General features: G+C 36.7%; 3 protein-coding genes across 3 annotated transcripts; all 3 read right to left on the reverse strand.

The window, feature by feature from the left end:
- Window positions 1-865: 865 nt before the first annotated feature.
- LOC125478982 (trihydrophobin-like) lies at window positions 866-1255 on the reverse strand. The gene has a single exon (XM_048587928.1). The coding sequence runs from the start codon at window positions 1253-1255 to the stop codon at window positions 866-868; it is 390 nt and encodes a 129-aa protein (XP_048443885.1).
- A 2371-nt stretch (window positions 1256-3626) lies between these two features.
- On the reverse strand, window positions 3627-8394 carry LOC125479006 (transcription initiation factor IIB-like). Its single transcript, XM_048587977.1, has 7 exons — window positions 7668-8394; window positions 5742-5766; window positions 4826-4955; window positions 4612-4736; window positions 4416-4504; window positions 4027-4103; window positions 3627-3958 (listed from the first exon to the last, which is right to left on the reverse strand). Exons 1-7 carry the CDS (start codon window positions 8024-8026, stop codon window positions 3828-3830), a joined length of 936 nt encoding a protein of 311 aa, XP_048443934.1. The 5' UTR covers window positions 8027-8394; the 3' UTR covers window positions 3627-3827.
- Window positions 8395-9468: 1074 nt separating this feature from the next.
- On the reverse strand, window positions 9469-13436 carry LOC125478944 (hydroxyproline O-galactosyltransferase GALT6-like). Its single transcript, XM_048587852.1, has 7 exons — window positions 12283-13436; window positions 11589-11821; window positions 11222-11512; window positions 10996-11124; window positions 10728-10901; window positions 10311-10418; window positions 9469-10234 (listed from the first exon to the last, which is right to left on the reverse strand). The coding sequence occupies exons 1-7, from the start codon at window positions 13100-13102 to the stop codon at window positions 10025-10027; spliced, it is 1965 nt and encodes a 654-aa protein (XP_048443809.1). The 5' UTR covers window positions 13103-13436; the 3' UTR covers window positions 9469-10024.
- Between the last annotated feature and the right edge of the window lie 8681 nt (window positions 13437-22117).

Genomic DNA, 22117 nt, shown 5'->3' on the forward strand with positions numbered 1-22117 from the left:
ACAGAAGTACATAGAGGTCTTAATTTTGTGTGGCTACCATCTTAAATTAGAATAGTTTAAAATATTATGTTTCAATGGATGGTCACAATGTGAACCTTTTAAACATTTTTGTATAAACAAGTGACAGAAAGCAAGCAAAATAATGTAAACAAATTGGCAAAGAACAAGTTCGCAAAGAGAGATGGGGGAGACGAGGATTAGAACAATCTAAAATTAGAGGATTACACTGATTGTTTGGTGGGTCTACGTGCAGTGTGCACCAAATTAATTAAAGTACCTGCATGGGATGGGAGGTGACTAATCCAACGCTAAAAAGAGTCAATTATTGAACACGTGTCACGCACATAAGACACTCAGACGAAAGAAAGTGGGTCTCCGAATGGGATTAGAAATATTGGAGGGACTTTGATCAATTGTTTATGAAACAAAATGATAACTTCATAAGGAGATTTTTTTAGTGTATTAAAAACACGACCCAGTACATCACGTATCACAATACAAGTAGTTAGATATATAAAGAAGAAAAAAAATCTAACTATTTACAGTATGACACTTAGGCCACGTTTGGTATTGTTTTTCTTTTTTTTTACTAAAAACTGTTTCACTTTAAAGTTAAGTAGTAAAAAAAATGTTTGCTAAAAATAATAGATAGTAAGAAAAATGTTTGGTAAAATTAATATATCTTGCTTATTTTAATAACAACGGGCTCCATACAATAGCTTTTAAAAACGATACGTAGGTTGCTTTTAAAAGCTACTTTAATAAAAATTAGAGTTGAGTTTTTAATAAATATATTCAATTGTTGTAGACCTTCATTAATTCTTTTTAAGTGACATTATTTAGCTTTCCACACACATTTTTTCCTTTAGTGAGAAAAGTAAACGATACCTCCTACCACTTCAAATACTAACCTTACACCATCACCACCATTACAACCACCATTTTTGCCATCACGGCCGCCATAACCACAACCTCCACCACTGTCACCACCATTATTACCTCCACCGCCACCATTGTTGCCGCCACTACTGCCACCATTGTTACCACCATCGATGTTGCCATCGCCACCACCACCACCATGCATCATTATTGCAACAGCCACCACAACCATAACTGCCACTACCACCATCATTTTCGCGGCCGCCACTACCACAATCATTGCCGCCATCACCACTGCCACTACCACCATAACCGCCACTATCGGTGCTACCACCGCCTTACCACCATTGTTACCTCTCCATCCCAACCAAAACATCCCACTATTAGCATCACCACTACACCTCCACCACAACCACCACCATCATTACCACCACTGATGTTGTCATCCCCACTCCTACTACTATGTCCATTTGTTATTGTATACAATTATATCACTTTTACATTAAATTTTACCAAACGCTTTTACGTTGCTTTTTATACTCGCAGGACTTTTAAAATTCAATTAGCCAAACCAAGGTTCTAAAAAAACGCTAGGCACTAGTCGGGCGGCGGGCTAGTTCCTAGGCGGCCTAGGCGGATTTAGGTAAATTTCTTGTATATCTTGTAAATAAGTGCATATTGACACTTACAAAAAATTTTACTTGTATGAAATCCATGAATAAGATAATAAAAGAATGATAAAATGCAAGAAGAGTATCCAACAAGTCCAAATTTTAAAAACACATTAAGCATATATGTCATATAACCATAGTGAGGAGTATTGTAGGATGACACATGTACAACAAGTTTACAATTTAAAACAACATAAAATGGAAAATAAGAGGAAAATAAGGAAATTTAGTAATGTAAGATACTTATCTTTAGCATCCTGGAATTTAAGTTGATACACAACACACCTATTGTATAAAATTAAAATTTCAAGGTATAATTAGAACTTAGACTTTAAACAAATTTTACATAAAAAAAAATAAAAATAAAAATAAAAACCACCCAGCCGCCTAGAGCCACCCCGATTTTTCCAGCCGTTTTGCACAAAATCGCCTCGGTTCCAAGGCGCCTAGCGCCTAGGCGGCCGCCTAGGGCGTTTTTTAGAACACTGAGCCAAACGCTCGTCAGCTTTATTTTATAGCTGATTATTCTTAAAACACAGTAAAAGCATATTTTTTAAAAAGCACAATAATCCCAAACTGACCCTTAGTGTATCAGGCCATACACTTTCTTTTGAAAAGGATTGTGGGGTCCCTGCCTTCCTAATGTTTCTTCTTTTAGCTTAGCCTTACACCTTCTTTTGTAGAAAATCATCTTTTTACTAATTAGATTTTGGGGATAGGCAATCAAATCCACTATTCTCCCTCGCCAAAACACTCCAGCCCACTCGAGCAATTGGACCCAAGGCGAGTCTGATGGAAAAGTCAGGCAATAATCGCCTAGTCCAGCACTCTGCCTATGTGACGTAAGGCTAATGTTATCATGACGCCACGATTTAAATTATTAAAAATTATAGAAATTATTAAAAATTATAAAAAACTAATTAAAAATGTAAAAGTTTATAATTTATTTTCTATAAATACGTAACCATGTTCTCTCACATTACATTACATTTCAATATTTTTGAGTACTTTCAACTAATCTTTTATTATTGTCCGTAATTAAAAATAAAGTTATTTTTTATTATTTTATAAAATAAAAAAAATACTAATATTTTATACAAATTATCTGAGCTATTCAATTTAAGAGTAAAAATATACTTGAGCAATTACTGTTTATTATAAATAATATCATTCATTTAAAGAGTCTATTGCCCAAAGAAACCCTCCTACATTGGAAGTGCTCTTAAAACTCTATCGTTCACATCAGAACTCCAAGGAAAATATTTATGTGGCATTTGTTAAGCCTTCTCACATGGTTGGTGAAGGAGAAAGAAGAAGACAAGTAGTTACAGACTTTCAGGTCACAAATCACGTCACTCACGTGGCAACATTGCATGATATGGATTCGCAGAAATTTGCCAACAACTGCCATGATTGATTCCCCCAAAATTTGAAATTATTGGACTGGCCATGACGGTACGTCTTTGTAACATAATAACTCACAATAGAACAAAAACATCGAACTCTCGTTCGCACAAATTTTTTTTTTAGAACTTTAACTGAAAATTTTTGATGGTGTTCATTTTAATAAATCATATTTTTACATTAAAAAATTAATCTTAATAATATTCATTTTACCTTTTATTTTATTTTTTTTCTGTTAAAACTCAAAGTTTCCAAATCTTTTTCATTAGTTTTCCTAATTTTTTTCAGTATGACCGTCATACCTAAAAGCTTCGGAAGGGGATCCTTACTGGATCCCTTCCATCAAGTATTTCCCATCATACAATCCAAACTCTTGAAATTTGATCAAACAGTTAAAATTATTATAACTTTTAAAGTGAACCTCTGTTTGTAACCGTTGAATCAAATTTCAAGAGCTCGAATTAATTGATGACGAGGACTTGGTAGAAGAGATCCGGAGAGGATCCCTTTCCAAAAGCTTCTTAAAGAATGCCTTTGAAACTGTTACATTTACTTTTTGATCATATGCCTTTGAATTCTGTAAGAGGCAGAGGACGCAAGGAGAGAAATGTAAATCTCCCGGTCATGAAGTAAAATTTGGAGCCTAATTTGGGCAGCTAGCTATAAAACTCATCAAGGAAAACCCTACTTCATTCTACTCACAAAGAAATGAAAAAACAGTACAAGGAAAAGGCAGAAAGAACGAATTCCTAACCGCTTCATACAACGAAATATTAAAAATACTACACTTTCTGATGCTTCCTGCATATATTATTGATTTCAAATTGTTCCTACTTAATTTAAGTATGAGTCTATGATCACCACCTTCAAGTTCTAGGGCTGCAGATTCTTGACACATTCCTCGTTGGCGAACCAGTTCGGTATTATCCTTGCTAGATGAGGATGCAGGTCTTTGTAGGAGTTCTTGATCGTCCCTTCAGCAACTTGAGTAGCAACCGAGATCTCTGCAACAAAACAAAATTAATACAGGCTTTTCCAGGAGAATAATCGATAGGTCACATAGATTCCTAACCTTTAAGAGACATTTTCTCATCTGATAGTTGATTAATGGTATAAATAACGGCAGCTGCCACCGATATGGGGCTCCTCCTGCAGAAGACAGGACCTCAATTACTTCTATGAAGTTGAAAAAAGCCATCTAATGCTGTTAATGCTTCGATTCGGTTGAAAGTTTTGAAATCCAGGGATTTTGGTTGGGTACAATTTCCATTGGATTGAAGTATTCGCAATACTTCATATCCAAAATTGTATCCGAAGGAGGAAATTCTTAGACTCGGTCTAAGAAAATTCGTTACTGCGAAATATGTAAGGACTCTCCTCTTGTCAGATTTATGACAAAAGGTTCAAGCTAAAAAATCATGAATTATGTAACAAGATTGTTGTGAACTGGCGGAGGACAACCTTATAACAAGCTCTTCAATGTTCTGCACCATTTCTTGTGCAGCCTTGACATCCCGATTCTGCATTCCAAGATTGGAACAAAAGCGTCTCTGCAGAGAAAATGCGATAATTATGTTCTCAAGCAAAACACATTCCAACAAGAAAATAAAATATTGAAACGCGAAGAGACGGGTAATATAAAAAATAAAAAACTCACCAAATAATCTCCAGCATGGATAGTTCCCATTTCCTGACCAAGCTCGGCTTCCAGGTGTTTCAAAACGAACTCTTTTGCCCGTCCAATTTCCTTCTTGGTAGCTCCACTGACTGCAGTGCATATTTCTGGTCGGAACACAAGTTTAGTAAATCCCGTGCGAATAAACATAAGCAAACCAATTTAAATCATTACGAACATAAACATGCGCTTCTACCTTTCATAGTACGAGCCTTATTTTCTTGTCTACAGGCAATGTAAAGGCAAGCAGCCACAACTGCATCTTGATTTCTCCCTCGGAGAGGTTTTTGATCTTCTACCTTCTTGTATATTTCATTGGCTCGATCCTGGTAGTCAGAATTAGAAAGCCATAAAGATTACCAATCCCAAACAGAAGGCTTTAGACTTTTAGTCAAATAAATATTAATTTCAAATGCTGTGAGCATAAACCCCCTATTAAGAAGTTGAAACTAATATGTGAGATCACACAATAATTCTACATCAGAAACACTGAAAAATTGCAACTTCAATGAATGTGTTGGAATACCGAGTTACCAAGCAAAAACTAATGACCAAATACTAAATAGATTCAAGAAATTGTGCACAATCAATCTCAAAACGAGGTCCTCGGACATGCACAAAGAAGTCACAGACAGGTCACTAAACCATGAAAATGGTAAATATAGATTCATCCCATCGATTCAAAATGAAATGAAATTCTTCATCATACAACACTAATATAATTACATCAAGGAATTAGCTTTATATATACTGCATTTACTCAAATGCAGGATACGACTAAGGGATGATAAGGGAAATTTTGATGAAATAGCAGGACAAAAACGATATCTTTTCAAAACTTGATGAAATAGCTGGACAAAAACGATAGCTTTTCGTTCAACTCATATCGTAAATCATTATAAGAGTTGCCATTTTTCATTGTTTCAACCCATCAACTAGCCTCAACCAATCATAAACTGAAAGAACAAACCATTCATTACCTAACATCCTTGTAATTAGCCACAAAATGGGACAGTGACCAAAAATGCATTTTACACATTTCCAGTTGAAAATAAATCAATTGACAAAACCAAAACACAAAGAAAATGATGCTAAAATATTAACTGATGTACCTTTATGGTTGTAACAAGTCCCAACCTGCAGTGAAAACCCAACACATTGAATCAAATTATGTTCCCAATTGACAGCCAGAAGAGCAAGTACATCCTACAAGCCAAAAACGCTTTTAACTATGTTTGTTAAAAAAATTTAAATGTAAATACTTATCCCCCCGTAGAAGAGCTCTATAAAGAAGCACATGCTAAAAAGTACTTTCAAATGCCTTTTAACAAAACTATGGATTTTTTTTAAAACAAGTCAACATATTTATCATAAAAGCACTTTTGAGCGTAAGTATTTTCTAGGAACACAATCCCGCATGGGCCCACTATTGATGACATGATAGTGACGCAATGCTTTTAAAAAATGAGTAGGATTTTTTTTCCTCTTATTATCATTCTCTTCTTTTTTCTTCTTTCACACTTTTTTTGTCTTTCTTTATATAAAAAGTTCAAAATACGTTGACGTGACTTAATTATTGGTAATTTTAATAAAACACTTTTGGTACTATTCATTTTTAACGAAAAATTACATTTATACCTGTTCGGGCCCAAAATAATAGTGTTGGGCCGAGTGTAGGTTTATGTTCGGCCCAAAGCTGTTTCAAATACACTATGGGCTGCCTGGTGGTCCCGGACCATTCAGCAAGGATGGTCAAGTCCTATCGTAAGAAGGAGTAGATCGGATGAGCAAAGGGGTCAAAGAAGTCCTAGTGCGATTTGGATTCTCGACCAACAATGAATATGGCCTCAAAAAAGGGGTGAGTTGAAAGTTCTAATAGGGGTAGGATTGGTCGAAGTGGAGTTGAAACAAAACGAGAAGTCCCAATCCAGATACGATTTTGACTCGAACTCAAGGAGGATTTGCTGCATAAAGGAGGGTGCAATTCAAGGACCTCCAAGGAAACACACGACCGCCTTGCGCAAAACCTCTCAAACATTTTGAGATTTTTTACTTTCTTTTTTTCGCCGACACATCTTTAGTTTGGATAAACAGCACTGTGAAGGCAACCGGCAAACACCTTCGGTTTGGATAAACAACAATGTTGCCATAGAATCAGCTGATTGAGGAGCACCTTCAATTTAGATAAACAGCACTGCGTCGAGGCTGACTGGTTACCTATCCAAGTCTCGGTCGAGAAGGGTTTCCGAATCCTTATTGGCAGAGGTCATCTTATTAGCCTTCTCAGCGAAGTAAGGTGTTACAAGTTACGACATTCGGCGCATTGAGCGTCGAGTGATTTTATGATTAGATGCTCACAAGTGAGTTTCAGAGTTCGGCATTCTGACGGCCAAACCACATTCACCATCTAGACATACATCACCTTTGAATACTTGTGTCCGTACAGTCTGGTGTCAATTCGACGTGCTTATACTCTCACGAATATAATCACTATGACCGAATCCGGCACCGACGATTTGTGAACTTCGCAGAACTAGCAGCCTTGTCTTCAGGCTCGAGAATCCAAAGGCCGATATTTGTTCCTTCCTCGGCCGCAGTCGCAAGATAAAGAAATCAGCAACGCGCTCAACGCAACATCAACAAATTTTACTCCTTATTCGAGCTCAGCCGTCAAGTTAGCACGCCCCGCATTCAACTGAAGGACGTAGTTAACTTGTTAGTTACTCGGCCTGCGCATCACGTAGACTTTGTAATTTTTAGGATCAACAATACCTTACCTGGTACTATTTATTATATCTTTAAAAATGATTTTTCATTAAAATAGAAGTTTTTTTGAATTTTTTGTTAATTTTCCGATTATAACAGTTTAAATAAGAAATGAGGGAAAGGAAGAGAGAATCCTCCTCCTTTCGAAAATACAATCCAAACAAAAAATTTCTTCCTTTTTCCTTTCACTTTCCGAGCAACCAAACAAATACAAATTAAGTTAATTAACAAAAAATAGTAAAATTAGAGCATGCAAATCAAAAATACCAAACCTGTCGGCCATCACGGCAATTGCACCGAAGACGTCGAGAAGATGACGGTCGGGCTTAGAGGCGCGGCCTTGCCACTTCCCGACAGAGGGGGGCAAGGCTTCGGAGGAGGAGCCGCCATTTCTGGGCCTGGCGATGACGGTGGAAAGCCCAGCTTCTGACAAAAGCGGGTTAACAGGTCCCCCGACACGGTTCGGGTCGTTGTCGTTGGAATCGTCTGCGAAGGAGCGCCACTCAGCGGTCTCGTCGACGGTATGCGCCTCCAGTACGAGGCCGCACTCGGAGCATATCGCGTCGCCCGCTCTGTGGTCGAAGACAACCTCCGTCAGACTATTACAGTCGCGGCAAAACGTGTCCGACATAACTCCACCAAAACAACGTTATTTTTTTCGATTTTTTAAGGATTTTTGTTTTGTCGGAGCCCTTCAGACCGTTATGATTTTTCAAATTCTTTTGTTTGCTGTGAAACTGTAAATCTTGAGCGGTAAGGGGAGGGTTTTTACAGACGTTTGGAGGGGAAGGAGGAGGAAGGAGAGGTGTATGTGGTAATTTTAGGGGTGGCTTTTATTTAATTTTTTTTTTTTTTTGCAACTTTATCCAACAAATTTAATGTTTGGATAGGTAGGGATTTATTTTGGATTTGATGGGGGTAGGTTCAATGAACAAATTAGCTGGAATAAGGATTTGGATACGGAATTTAATTGCATATCTGATTCGGAGAATTTTTGAAATGTTATTTGAATTTATATATATATTAATTTGTTATATGACAAAAATTTAAATGATTTGTTGTATCAACTTTATGAATTTATTAATCTGTCATCACACTTTCAATTTGTTAAAATTTTCATACAAAATAAGTGATGTGACATGATTATTTCGGATTTTTCAATATTTCACTCCCCTTCTAGTACGTTGCTATCAACAAAAATAATTCTAGAGTTTCTCAAAAGATACAAAAAAAAAAAAAAAAGTTTGATCTGGCATATAAGGATCTAGGGTCTGTTGTCCGGAAAATATATATATATATATATATATTTGACACGTCACATCGGATTTAATGCTATATATTCAATTTTTTTAGTATATCGATATTTTCATATTAAAGAGGAAGAATTCGGCTAAATCACATAATGGCCAGCTTAATTTAGTATCGACTTCTAAGCGAAGATGAATACCAATAGACAATAGTATTGAGTTTGATAATAATAATAATAATAATAATAATAATAATAATAAATTATTGAATATATGTTATACGATTAGTAAGTACATAATTATATTGACCCAAAAAAAACAAGTACATAATAGTAAGGGAATTTTAACGAAAAGCTCATGTACTATTTACTTTAACGAAAAACCATACTTTTATAATAAAAAATTAATCATGATACTATTCACTTTATCCTTTATTTTGTGCTTATTGTTAAAATTTAAAATTTTAAAGTCATTTTCATTAGTTTTCCCTAATAAGAAAACTTTAACGAAAAACTACCGATATAATACAAAAGGAAGAGGGAGATAATTCAGAATTCTTAGTATTGTTCATTGATGGTAATTAAAACTGGGAAAAGTATCCAAGATTTCCATTTATTTCTTCTTATAATAAACCCTAGAGTTTCAGTATTTGGTGTCACCAGTTACATCTAATTACATTTTTATCTCTCTCCTCAGGTGATTAGCCTTAATTGTACACGAACGGAATTCCCACCTAAAAATGGAGTGTGCAGCCCAATGGACTTTATATAAAATGCCCGATATGCGGGTTTGAACACGAAATCGCCATCAAACGTTAACAGTATAATACCAAAGAATAAAAGACAGATCATATTATAAACAGTTGGTGACTCCATAAGCAATAAAAATATGAAACCAACTTGTGTTTTTGTTAATTAAACTGGTTGGAGAAACTTGACGACCAAGGTTGTCAAGCACTGGTACCAAACTCGTTGACAGCCAAAAACACCAGTACGATTTGTCGTTTGAAGATCCATGTCCATGTGAAGCAAATATACTTTTCAGTTGGCACATGTCTAGCTCTTTGTCTGGAAATGCTCCCTGCACACACATCCGGTCGACCTCGACCTCGACCTCTTCGTCTTTCATCGTCGTCTTCCTCCCGGGAGTCCGGAACATCAGGTCAAAAAAGAAAGAAACTAAGAGCAGTACCGATGAAAGAATCTCGGGAGGAAGACAACGATGAATGACGAAGAGCAGTACCAATGAATGAAAATGGAAACTCAATTTCTTTTTATACAGGCCATTTCTTTTTGTACAGGGACCAGATCATACGGTGCTATAACTGCAAAAAGCTTCAATGTCCTAGATTCTCGAGATGGGGTCATGAAATACCGCATATACTATCTCATGCTGCAGCACTGCGGTCGTCCGAGTTGTTTCAATTTGCCCCACATGCACATCATCTGTCTCGGAGACTGGTAATGGGCGGTGTAATAATCTTCGATGCACCCGAATTGGCAGAACTTCAAGCTGTGCCTGTACTCGACTGGTTTTGAGCTGTTGAATTTCTCAACCCACATTCCCATGCTCACATCTTCCATCTTAAACAACTGCACAAAGATCAAATTATTTAGAATCAACCACCCATTACATTATCAGTAGAGAGAGGGCGTGGATGTTACTTACCCTTAATTGACGCCCTTCGAACTCGGATACAATGAACTTTGCAATGTCAGATGACAAGATGTAACCTGGTCCATTTGCGTAAGGTGGATAGTCTTCTTCTGGCCACTCCTGAAGCAAGAAAACAGAGAACAAATGGCTATGAATACTAATATCAAAAGCAAGTATCGGCGCAAAACAATGCAAGAAATTGAACATAGTACAACATTGACGCTCTTTAACAAGATTTCAACAAAAGAAAGATTCTTACAAGTCAATATCACAGACTATAAATCTGATATAATTTTAATCCCCCCGCCCAAAAATCCAAAGCGAAAAGAATGTCGGTAAACTGAAGAAAATGAGAACTGACTACGTGTAGAAGTAGGGTCGACAATCTCACTACCCAGCAGGTATCAGAAACAATAAGTTTGTATGTACCTCATATGTGACAGCCCATTTACCATAGCGCAGAGGCTTATGGTAGTAATTTATGTTCCCCACATACAAGCTCCTTCCTTCTGGTACTTTATGTGCCTCTCTGATAACGGCACCTACTCTAACAAAAGTGTCATCATCGCACTTCATAATGTACTTAGCGGCCATGGTACGAACCTGAAACAGAAGCAACACCATTATTACAAAACCATTTCCGGGAAAATACTGTACAGTATCGAATCTTCATTTATGCGTTTATTCCAAAACTCACCCCATACTCGCAGATAGCAACAGTTTTCAAGACGACCAAGTCGTAGTTATCCATGTACGGCACTATAACAATATCGCCAAAAAACTCCGCTTCTTTCTTTAGCTCAACATTCACTTCCTTTTTAGCATGCTGTCCAAGTATCAATAGAAAAGATTGAGAGTCTCCCACTTAAACATTGTACAACAACCAACTACAAATTTTCAAGTGTCATATTGCTATTGCTTACCAATGCTACAAAGAAACGAGCGACCACTTTTGATGATCTGATAAGATTGTGCTGCATCCAAGACTTCCTTACCGCCATCCTCTCAGCAAAATGGTTGCCTGCAGAAAGGATACCAATGAAGAGTTCAACACCGCCACCAGAAAGAGGCGGGGCCCGCCATCTGGTTGACATCTCAAGATGCTTCTGTGGAGCAAAACTAGGATGGGATGAGGGCAAAGAAGCGGCAAATACCGAGTGCAGATCAACATCCCCACTCAGAGACAGCCCAGTGGCGTCCTCAAGAGAAAATCCCTGTCGACATCACAACTAAATGCTTAGCAAAGAATCCTCAATCATCAAGCGGTAGAGGTACCAGAATATTACTCACATTATGATAAGGAAAAGAAGCGATATGCCTCCCATCAACATTAACATGATAACCCTCCAAGCCAGCACTAAGAGTTAAAACAAACAATTTCTCCTCTGCAAACGGGTATGGCCAGTCAACAGGTACCCTTTTAGTTCTGCCTACTAACCGGCTCAACCACCATGTTGCCTTGGTCTCCGCTGAGTGATTGTCGTCATCACGAATCCATTTCTCGCACTTCACCTGACCATCAACTAAAACCAGTCTAAAGAATTACACAACTTGGTGGTGCGGCATCAAAGATGAATTAACTCGGGGAATAATGAGAAAAATGGCCAAAATCGAAACATGCAAGATAACGAGCCAACAACCCAAAACAATAAATTTCTTCCTGAATAGGAAAACGAAGTATCATTTTCATATCATTCTTCTGGAACATATTATCAATGAGCAGTTAAGTACTATTAACATAACAGCTCAAACACACTTTGAACTTTCAAAATCGACACCGCATTCTGCATATCAAGCTGGCACAATACCACACTTCATACAAATTCAAATGCTGTTTTTATTCCCATTTCAGTAGCTTACTTGCAATGCTCCAAATCCAATGAATGCGAAAAGCTCAAAACAGAAACTAATGCACCAAACCAACATAAACAGAACAATTTACAAGTTTCATATCTAATGTTATAGGACATTGATAATCACTCACCAGTTTCTTCATCAGCCTTAGATTTCCAGCCCTCGCATCGAAGCGCCGAGCCCCACTGCATCCTGTAACAAGTGTTGAGTTCAATCACAGGCCTTCCACTCCAATCCCCCATCAACCTTGGATTGAAATGCAAAAGTCTCGGTGGCTCCTCACCCTCCACAGTCTTCAACCCCAGCAACTCCACCTTAAACTGTGAAACCATCGCCGACTCACCGTCCCTCAGCAGGGCAATCTTGGGCTGAAACTCCTCGTGCGCCGCCCTCGGCCTCCCCACAAGCGTTACGTGCGAACCCAATGTCAGCCCACACGGCAGCACTATCACCCTCCCCTGTGCCGAAAACTCCGACCCAGATACCGAAATCGAATGCTTGCATGCCTCGGATCGGTTCTCCACCTTTCCAGCATCTATCTGCACCTTTCCAGATTCCACCTCTCCCCAGAACTTCCTTCCCACTTCCCAGGCAACCTTCGCTGGCTTGTAAAGCTCCGAATCAAAAGTTTTCGGGTCGAAAACTAAACCCGAAACAAAATTGGGCTCTCTGGGTCGCCGACTCTGAGTCGGCTGGTACGAGTTATGCGAAACTTGCTCAAGAGGGCGACTTGGGGCGTCCTTTTCCTCCACGTCTTCCTTGCTATGGAGCCTGTTGGGTCGAGACAACGAGTCCGGCGAGATTGTACTGAACCCAGTTTTGAACACGAAGGGGATTTCAACCGTAACTAAAAGTAGATACAGAAGTCCGATAGCGATCAGAATCTGAATCGATCTTTTCCTATTGACAGAGAAGAAGGTGCCCAATCTATCCAATTTAGCCCTCCTCATCCCCAATTTCGTAAAAAAATTCAAAACTACAAAATTTACCAGTAAGCAGAGATCAACCACACAAAAAAATAATAACTTGAATTCTGGGTTTTGCGAAGAATGTAAATTTGAATCCTGGGTTTTGCGAAAAATTGAGTCTTTGATTCAAATACACGAAGTTGGAGAACGAGTCGGCAACTTGAACCCACCGACACGTCCAGAAGTTTTGGGACAAAGAAAAAGTGAAACTTGATTCCAATCGAGGTCGGTGTGCGCGAGCTTTTTCCTGGAAGATGAGAAAATAATTTCGTTTTCGATTTTGTTTTCTCTCGTTTTTCAAATGGAAAATTTGGAAAGAAGTGAACTTGAAATAAAAAGAGACGTTTTATTGGTTTGGAGCGGAAATTATTGAATAAAAGTGTTGTGGGTGGGGTTGGGATCCGGTAATCAAACACTACCCAACCCGCCACTTCGCCGGTGAGGAGAACTGACTGTTACTGTTTACCCATTTACTTTTACTGGGAGTAAATTCTATCTTGTGGAGCAATTATCTGCAATTAAATGAGAGTTGGCAAAATCAGGTGAAAAATACTATTAAACCATTACTAAGTGGGAGAAGAAAAACCTTCTCCAAACCATAATGTTTGAAATTTTCTTAATATGGTCGATATTTTTGCGAATATATCAAAAGTCATAATAAGATATGGAAAGGGGGTAGAAGGTTAAACATCACTCCATATGGAAGAATTTCTCAAATTTCGACCAAAATTGACATATTTCATTCATATTTCTGATACTTAAATCTTGGCAAACTGTCATAAAATATTTTCATTTTAAATTTATGCGTTTTTTAGTAGACTTTCATCATTTCCGTCAAATTAGTATCGATAAATCCATCAATATTTTCACAAATTTACGTATTAATATTTTTATGTTTTATTTGTGTATTAATAAACAATTAAAAATACTTGTCATGAGAACTATAATTTTAGTAGTGGATTTATATTCATTTCTCTTTGAACTTATTCACTCCCATCTTTACCTTTAATTAATAAAAAAATATAAACAACAACTTTTATAACGTCACCCACCAACATATTTAAAAGATAGAAATAATATTAAAAGGTTATAATCAGGAAATGGGTGGAAGAGGAACAGAAAAGCGACCGTTGCAAAGGATGAGAGAGAGAGAGAGAGAGAGAGAGAGAGATTAAAAGGTTAATCTAAAAGATTAAAAGGTTAATTTTGGATTAGATTAATGAAAGGTGTTGGGAGAGAAATGTTGTTGAGTGGTCCGCCTTTGAATTTTGAATACCTTTCCCTTGCATGAACTCATTGCGATTAGGTGGCATTTGGCAAGCATGGCCATAGCCACGTGTGTTTGAATTTCATAACCTGTGCTATGATGCATCTCCAAGATTTCTAAAATCCCTCTATTTAATTTCCATCATCAGAATTAAGTCCTATAACAATTTATAGTCCTTATGTAGTGTAATGATTGTGTACTGAATTTTGGCTTAAACGTTAAAATAGTCTCTGTATTTTATTCAATTTGATCTCCGTATTTACCTTCGTTAGCTAATCTTAGACAATCAATTAAAGGACCGTTCAAATCGACATGTGTCTTGCAAGTGAGAGGACAAAAATGCAACTTCATTGTAAACCTCTTAAACCCAGACAAGTTCAAATGATCGACGATGACGATCTCCCGTGTAAGGCACATGTCAATTTTAATGGTCCTTTAATGGATTGTCTCGGATTGGCTAACATAGGTGAACATGGAAATTAATTTGGCCAAATTAAAAACACAAAAACTAAAATTGACTGATACGGTAAAATACAAAAACCATTTGACATTTAAGCCTTGAATTTTATACCCATTTTTTAAGATTACGTGAGGAATTTACACTATGTTTGGATGAGGGAAATAAACATGGAATTTTGATAAAAGTCAGAATTTATAAATTAACAGGCACCAATTCTCTTGTTTGGATTCATAAGCATAGAAATTTAGAATTTCCGCATGGAAAAAAAACTTGGAATTTGGGACCTCCAAATCCCAAGTTCAAATTCCATGTAAATAGGTGTCATTTCTCAATTTCTATGATTGAGAGTTTAAAAATAACAAATTCTGTATTCAATTCCATTGTTCTTTTAGGTTAACCAAACAAGAAAATTTACAAATTCTAGAAAATAAAATCTCGTCATTTCAATTTCCGTCATTTTTAAATTCCTTAGTAATCTTAAATTTCTTCACCCAAACATAGTGTTATAGTTCAGTTAAAAACTCTAATTCTAAATGCACCTCTCTCCTCTCTCTCAAAAAGCTCTCTCCCTCTACAAAACCCTAACCCTAGCCGGCTACCTCCATCGTCGCCGGCCTCTGGCTATAACTAAGGGCCGATGGTAGCTTCCCTCCTAGCCCTTCCCCTTCTTCCCCATCCCAGTTTTCTCCCCCCTCGCTATACACGACCTTCTTCCCCCACCCCCCCTCGACCTTAAACCGACTACTCATCCCCGGCCTTCACCTACCTCATCTCCCCTCTCGTGCTTCTCTCCCACCATTTTGTGTGCAGCGTTCCTTGGATTTTGCCTAATACCTTGATTTGGGCCATGCCCTTTTCAAAAATTCCTTTGATTTGGCACTCGATTTTCTTGGTGTAGGGTGGACTCGTGTTGCAGGTAGGATGGATCCACCTTCGTCAACTTGTTTCCATGGTGGTGTCACCTTCCTCGCCTAGGTTTGTTGGCTACACTGACATGTGCACTCTGATCTGGTGGCTCGGCTTGTTCTGGCAGCTTGGCTTGATCTAGCGGCTCGGCTTATACGAATCCCTTCTCGGAGTAGTGTAGTTGTTTTTCACTCACCTTATGTGCACCATGGTGGAGCTATTTATTTTGGCTAGATTGGTCTTCGCCTTTGTGCGATGCGTTATGTAATCTTGTCTGTCAACAATGACTTGATGTGGTCTCGCTCTATCGCGATGACTTTATGTGGCCTTGTTACTCAACGATGACCATTGTGGTTGCCTATATTTCTCTGTTGCCGCTATCGTTCATTGTGACAGATCTGTAATGGTGGCACTTGTGCTTTTGGCGATTGTGTGTTCGAGCTTGTGGTAGTCTGCTAAAGGTTTACTCTTATTTATCTGTTTGCGCAAATTCACTCCATACTAATTTTATTGGTCATTGGAGCTTTGTACCCAATGACACCCTTATAATTGTTAGTGTTGATTAATGAATCGTTTCTTGTAAAAAAAAAAAAATTCAGTTAAATAAGAGTATTATTTATTACAATCAAGGTTCTAAGTTCGAATTCACTTCTCAAAACAAACTATTAAAATTATCAAACCTACAAAAGATATTGAGATTATTGGTAATAAAATAATCAGAAAATCCACCTCTTTCTTCTAATATTGGGATTATTGGGAAGATTATGTGCACTAACAGAATAAATGTTATACCTATTCTTCAGTGCTAAAATCTCGAAACGAACATTAATTTACCGGAGTTGTTTGTTTTTTGCCCTCCACAAGAACGCACGGTTTCTTAATCTAATTAATTTGAATGGACCACTAATTTGAATGCAAAACTCATCATACTATTTATCTTTTAAATGTATTAGTTAAATAATAAAAGAAAATGTATGAAGTTACTTTAATTTTATGAACAAAGGAGTTGTAGATACCAAACTAAAAAACTTGGGGTCATGTTTTAGATGAAGAGAATATTCATTCACTATCTAGGTCAAGGTTTGTCTAATGTAACTAATTACCAAGTGAATATGGCAAAATTTGTATTGTAATTAAGATACCATCTTGGTAACCATCACGGGGTAGCCAATGGTTGGTGACGAATTATACGTTCGTATTTCACACTTTACGTCATGAGTTTGATTTTTGGCGTTGGTGAATCACATAATGGTGACCAGAGATAGGCCGAAATGCCTCTATAAATCTTCCTGACCACCCCCCCCCTAAAAAAAAAAGGTTGGAATGTCGTAGCGAAACCACCAAATCGTCCAATTTTCAAAATGGAAGATACCATCTTTGTCTATAATCACTACCCCACATTGCGCTTTCTAGTGTCTATCTACTATCAACTTATTGCTCATTTAAGGATCACGCAGTGTCTTTCTAGTATTGACTTTGTATTATCTCATTTTTAATTTTCAAATAGGTGATACGCACTCGTTAATGGTGTTGCCACTACGATTCTACATTGATACTATCTCATTGAAAAGAGGCCACAAATGTTTGTGTATTTGGCAAGGTGCTTTGGAAAGAGGTTGCTTTTGCAAATGGTAAATCCTATTCCCAACCATAGTGAAAGGAACTAGCAAGTCCCTCCAAATATGAGTAATTTTATACTATGTTTTTATACCATATTTCTATACCACATTAGGTGGCATCTGATGTGAACAATTACATTATTTGAAAAATTTGCAAAACCCAAGGAAAGGAAGGAGAAAGACACCTCGTATACCACAATCATCATTTAATTAACTAGTTTTTCTTAATTATTAGTTTATTAAATAATGAACTAAATTTAAAAATCTGATTAATTCAAATGATATGGATGTTCACATCAAATGTCACATAAGATGATATGAAAATGTGGTACAAAAACATGCTATGAATAACATTACTCCTCCAAATATAGAGATTCGAGAGTGTCAAAGACTAGGTTTTGCAAAGGCCTTTGGGTTAATTGAAGAGAGTGATGTCAAATGATTTGACACGGCAACGAGGGACAACTTCAGTATCATTGAAAGCTTTGTAGAGATCGCATGCAGAGTAGCAAAGATCACATTTCGGTACGTTAAACTAACTCAATTCAAAACTTGAAGTTGAAGCACTTCTTCAACATATATAAAAATGTGCTTAAATACACCTATCACAGACAAGAGATGAGGTGAAGTATTTCCATCACACATGATATATTATGTTATGGAATTCGATGGTCCCTTTCAAGTGGTTTGATAATTCGACAATTTCGCTTTCAAGGTATATTTTTTTCTCTCTGTCAAGGACAGATTTATTACAATTTTGACAAAGTTAAAATATTAGTGATTGTAGATGAATTTCATATTCGTATTCCACACGGTACGTTCTGAGTTCGATTTCTGGCATTGATGAATTGCACGATGGTGGTCAAGAGGAGGCTGAAATGTTTCTATGAGTCTTCCCGACCCCTAGAATGGTGAACTTTCATGAGAAGCTACTAGCCAATCCTCTTATTTAAAAAATAAAAAAAATAAAAAGAAAAGAAAAATGAAGGGGAAAATGCACGTTATCCCCTTCATCTGTTCTTTTCTTATCCTTCATAAAGAAAACATTGCACTATTATGATATTCAAATATCACCAATGTTTACACCTGTATCTTTTCAAGCTGAATGCATCTATAGGAAACAATCACGTTAAAATTAAATGGCACACATCAGATAAAAGGTCCCCTACTCCACATCACGTAATATCTTAAGATTGAGGAACCCTACACAACCACTACCGATCTGATAACATTTATGTGTCAGCTTGGGGAAACAAGGAAGAGAGCTTTACATGCCCAGATCAGCTCGGTTACCACAACTACTGACCTGACCTTACCTTTTTAATCACTAACTAGCAGAGCTTTGAGTGATAAATGGACGTCTGCCAGCCGCAAAAGCTCACCTCACCTCGGCCTATTGACGAGCTCATCTTTCTGACTTCGACCCATTCAAAGTCCTGCTCTCTGACTTTGATCCCGTCAAAGTCCCTTGTTTACTATGCTAAAAACCGACATCAAAACTAAATATTTAGTTTTGATTAGGGTTTTGTGATATTGTTGGGGCACTGACTTTTCGTAAAACCATGATGGTAAATTTTTGATCTTTTGTCCAAAACAAATCACCAAACTTTAACCTTTACAATCCAATATGATATTTATTGATACCACTAAATATTATAAATTTGACCGATAATATTTAAGGAATTTAAATGAAAAAATCTCAGTATTATTCATTTTAACGAAAAATCATATTTTTACATTAAAAAGTTAATCATGATATTATTTATTTTACCTTTTATTTTACCTTTATCGTTAAAACTCAAAATTTTTAAATTTTTTTTATTAGTTTTCTTTAATATTTATAGCTGAAATATTTGCGGAGGAACGTCAACACAAAAGTGAGTGCAAAAGTTGAACATGCATGAATGCTTGCATGGCACATTTAAAGTTTGACAACGCATAAGTGTGACACCATGCATGGAATGACATTTTGACTATTTCAGACCCACCCCACCCCACCCCACCCCTCTTCTCTGTTTATATTTTTGGGTCAAACTTTTCTGTTTCAGTTTATGTCACTCGCATACTGCATGCGTTGTAACAGCTCTTAAAATGAGGGTCGATCTCCTCCATTAGCCAACACAAAAGTTAGCTAGGTTTACGTTGGAGCACCACTAACTTTGATAAAAATAAAATAAAAAAAATAAAGTGACGAAGTACTTTATCAAGCTGAAAAGAAATTGATCAGGGAAAAGAAAAAGGTGATGCGACATCACATAAGGCAATTCGAACTTAGACACTTTTTCATTATAAATTAAGTTTTCGTAGTTTATTTCTACTAATTAATAAAACACTCATTATTAACTAAAATTTTAAGAAATTACCAGTTTAATCTTCTAATTAAAACAGAACATGAATAAGAAATATGAGGCAAAAATGTAATTTCACACAATCAAATTTTACTGTTTTTTTCTTTTTTTCAAAACATCCTACATGTAATCCTAACATATCTCTCATTAAAAAAAAATAAAAAATAAAAAACTTCTCACACCCACATTCTCTATCACCCTCTTCCTCTCTCCTTTTATTTCAAAAACAAAAATAAAAAATTTGCTCACACTTTGTTAGTTTGTATTAATAGAGAAGGCGATTCGAACTTTGACCATCTTTCAGCATAGACCTAGTTGTTCATCTTCCATTGTAGAGAGAGTTTTTGGAGCAAAGCAATCAGAAAATTCAAAGTACGATTACATGAACCTTAAGTTGGTCGGCGATACCAATAACTTTCTCTTGAGTCTCTCTTACTCTGGAAAGCGTGACTTTTAAATTTGAGGCCAAAATCCAAAAGCTGCTATTAGCTGTGTTGCACATGTTTGCAGGTTCTTGCTGAAAAGAGAACAAACCGGATGATTAAAAAACGTTACAATTATCTTTATGCGATATTGCGATTCTAATTTAGCTTTGATCATAATTTAGCTGAACGGTATCTTTGATCATAATTTAGCTTGTCCTTTTGCTTTCATATTTCTTTTGTTAACATTTTTTTCATCGACACTTTGAAAGAGGAAAATGCTTCACCGACAATTATATATTAGTTTTCTGATTTTATTTTGTGTTTAACCAGTTTAAGTATGGTGATTTTTGACTAAGTTAAGATAGGTCACGGGCAGTAGAGCAACTTTCATAACACAAGTGTAACCCGCTTAAGTATGGCGATATTTGATTATTGGCAGCAGAGCAACTTTCATAACACAAGCGCAACCAGTTTAAGTATGATGATGCTTGACTAAGTTAAGATATGCAACAGGTAATAAAGCAACCTTCATAATACAAGCGCAACAAGTTTAAGTATGGTAATGTTTGACTAAGCTAAAATAGGCCACGAACAGTAAAGCAACTTCCGTAACAGAAATGTAGATATTGAAATCGATTAGTCGACCTAGATCTAGATGTTAGATGGATTAAGACAGGCCACGGGCAACAAAGATGGATTCAGAATCACAAAAAATTTAAACTTCAGCGATCATCAGCATCATCATCATCACCAATAAATCAAAGTCTGTCACTAACTCCTGGTTTCCGGATAGAAGTGTTGTCATATGGTTAGAGATTTTTTTTTTTTTTTTCTCTGGTCAACATATATATTTGTTAGAGTTGTTAATTTTGGCTAACATATTATTGGAGTTTATGTTAGATGGGTTAGAATTGTCACAAGAGTATAGGTAAGCTTGCAAGTTACGGGAAGACTAATCCGTTATTTCTTTGACATCCCACTAAGGAAGGTGAGCTACTACCAAGACAAAGATTTCAGTACAATTTCAATCGTAATTTACTAAATGCTTTACAAACCGTATTAGTTAGCAGGTGTGAACTAGATAAAACAAAATGGGTCCGAATTATTAGTTAGGTGGCTATTTAATACAAAAATACACCTAACAATTGGTTTTGTACAATTTATCTTATCTGATACTTTATATGGCATGCCAAACGAGATCTTAATTTTCAAAGTGCAACTCAAAAGAGTGAAGCGGCTTGGCATTTCTATGCATGTCCAATCTTACTGGTTTGTGAGGCTCAAGTTCTTCATCAACATCATGAGGAGGTGGTGGTTGCACTGCACCTGCCAATATTTTGTTGCAGATCGATGTTGAAGGAGCTGGGATGCGAGTCTCTACCAATAACAACACAGGCCCGAGTACCATCATTGATGTAAAGGAACCTCTGTATTTTTCCTCATATGGCGGGATCGGGAGACCTAGTTTGGCTCCTTTTGGATTTGCCTTCTACTTTCTATAAAAGCACATAAGAATTCGACGTAAAAACGGAGTGCCGTTTGTCAACTATCTGATGCCCTCTCCCTCCCCATTTATCCAGGCTTGGGACCGGTAGTGTAAGGCGGAGTTTTTTTTCTTCTATAAAATCACATTTTAACAAAAATAAAACACCACACCACATCCCTAAACCCCTTTAAATACACACAAATGATTCAAATTAATGACATAACTCCCAAAAATAGTTCTGATTGACCATCTGAAGAAATAATTACATAAAGCGCTACTAGTTTATTGATTTCAACGTAAATTCAAGAAGAAACATATTTTTGCTATATATTCTATAATTTTCTGCCTCATCGAGTCTGAAGTTTCTTAATTAGTTGAGCTTTTTGTTTAAAATAGTTAGAATCATCAAACTTGTGATCATCAAACAGTAGTCAGTAGTCATTGCCTTTTACACAAAGGCAAATTAATTTAAATAATCAATTAACT

This window comes from the organism of the source record quoted next, unplaced genomic scaffold (genome assembly GCF_019419815.1).
Source record: "Pyrus x bretschneideri cultivar Hongxiangsu unplaced genomic scaffold, Pyrus_bretschneideri_v1 Contig27, whole genome shotgun sequence".
Classification (NCBI taxonomy): domain Eukaryota; kingdom Viridiplantae; phylum Streptophyta; class Magnoliopsida; order Rosales; family Rosaceae; genus Pyrus; species Pyrus x bretschneideri.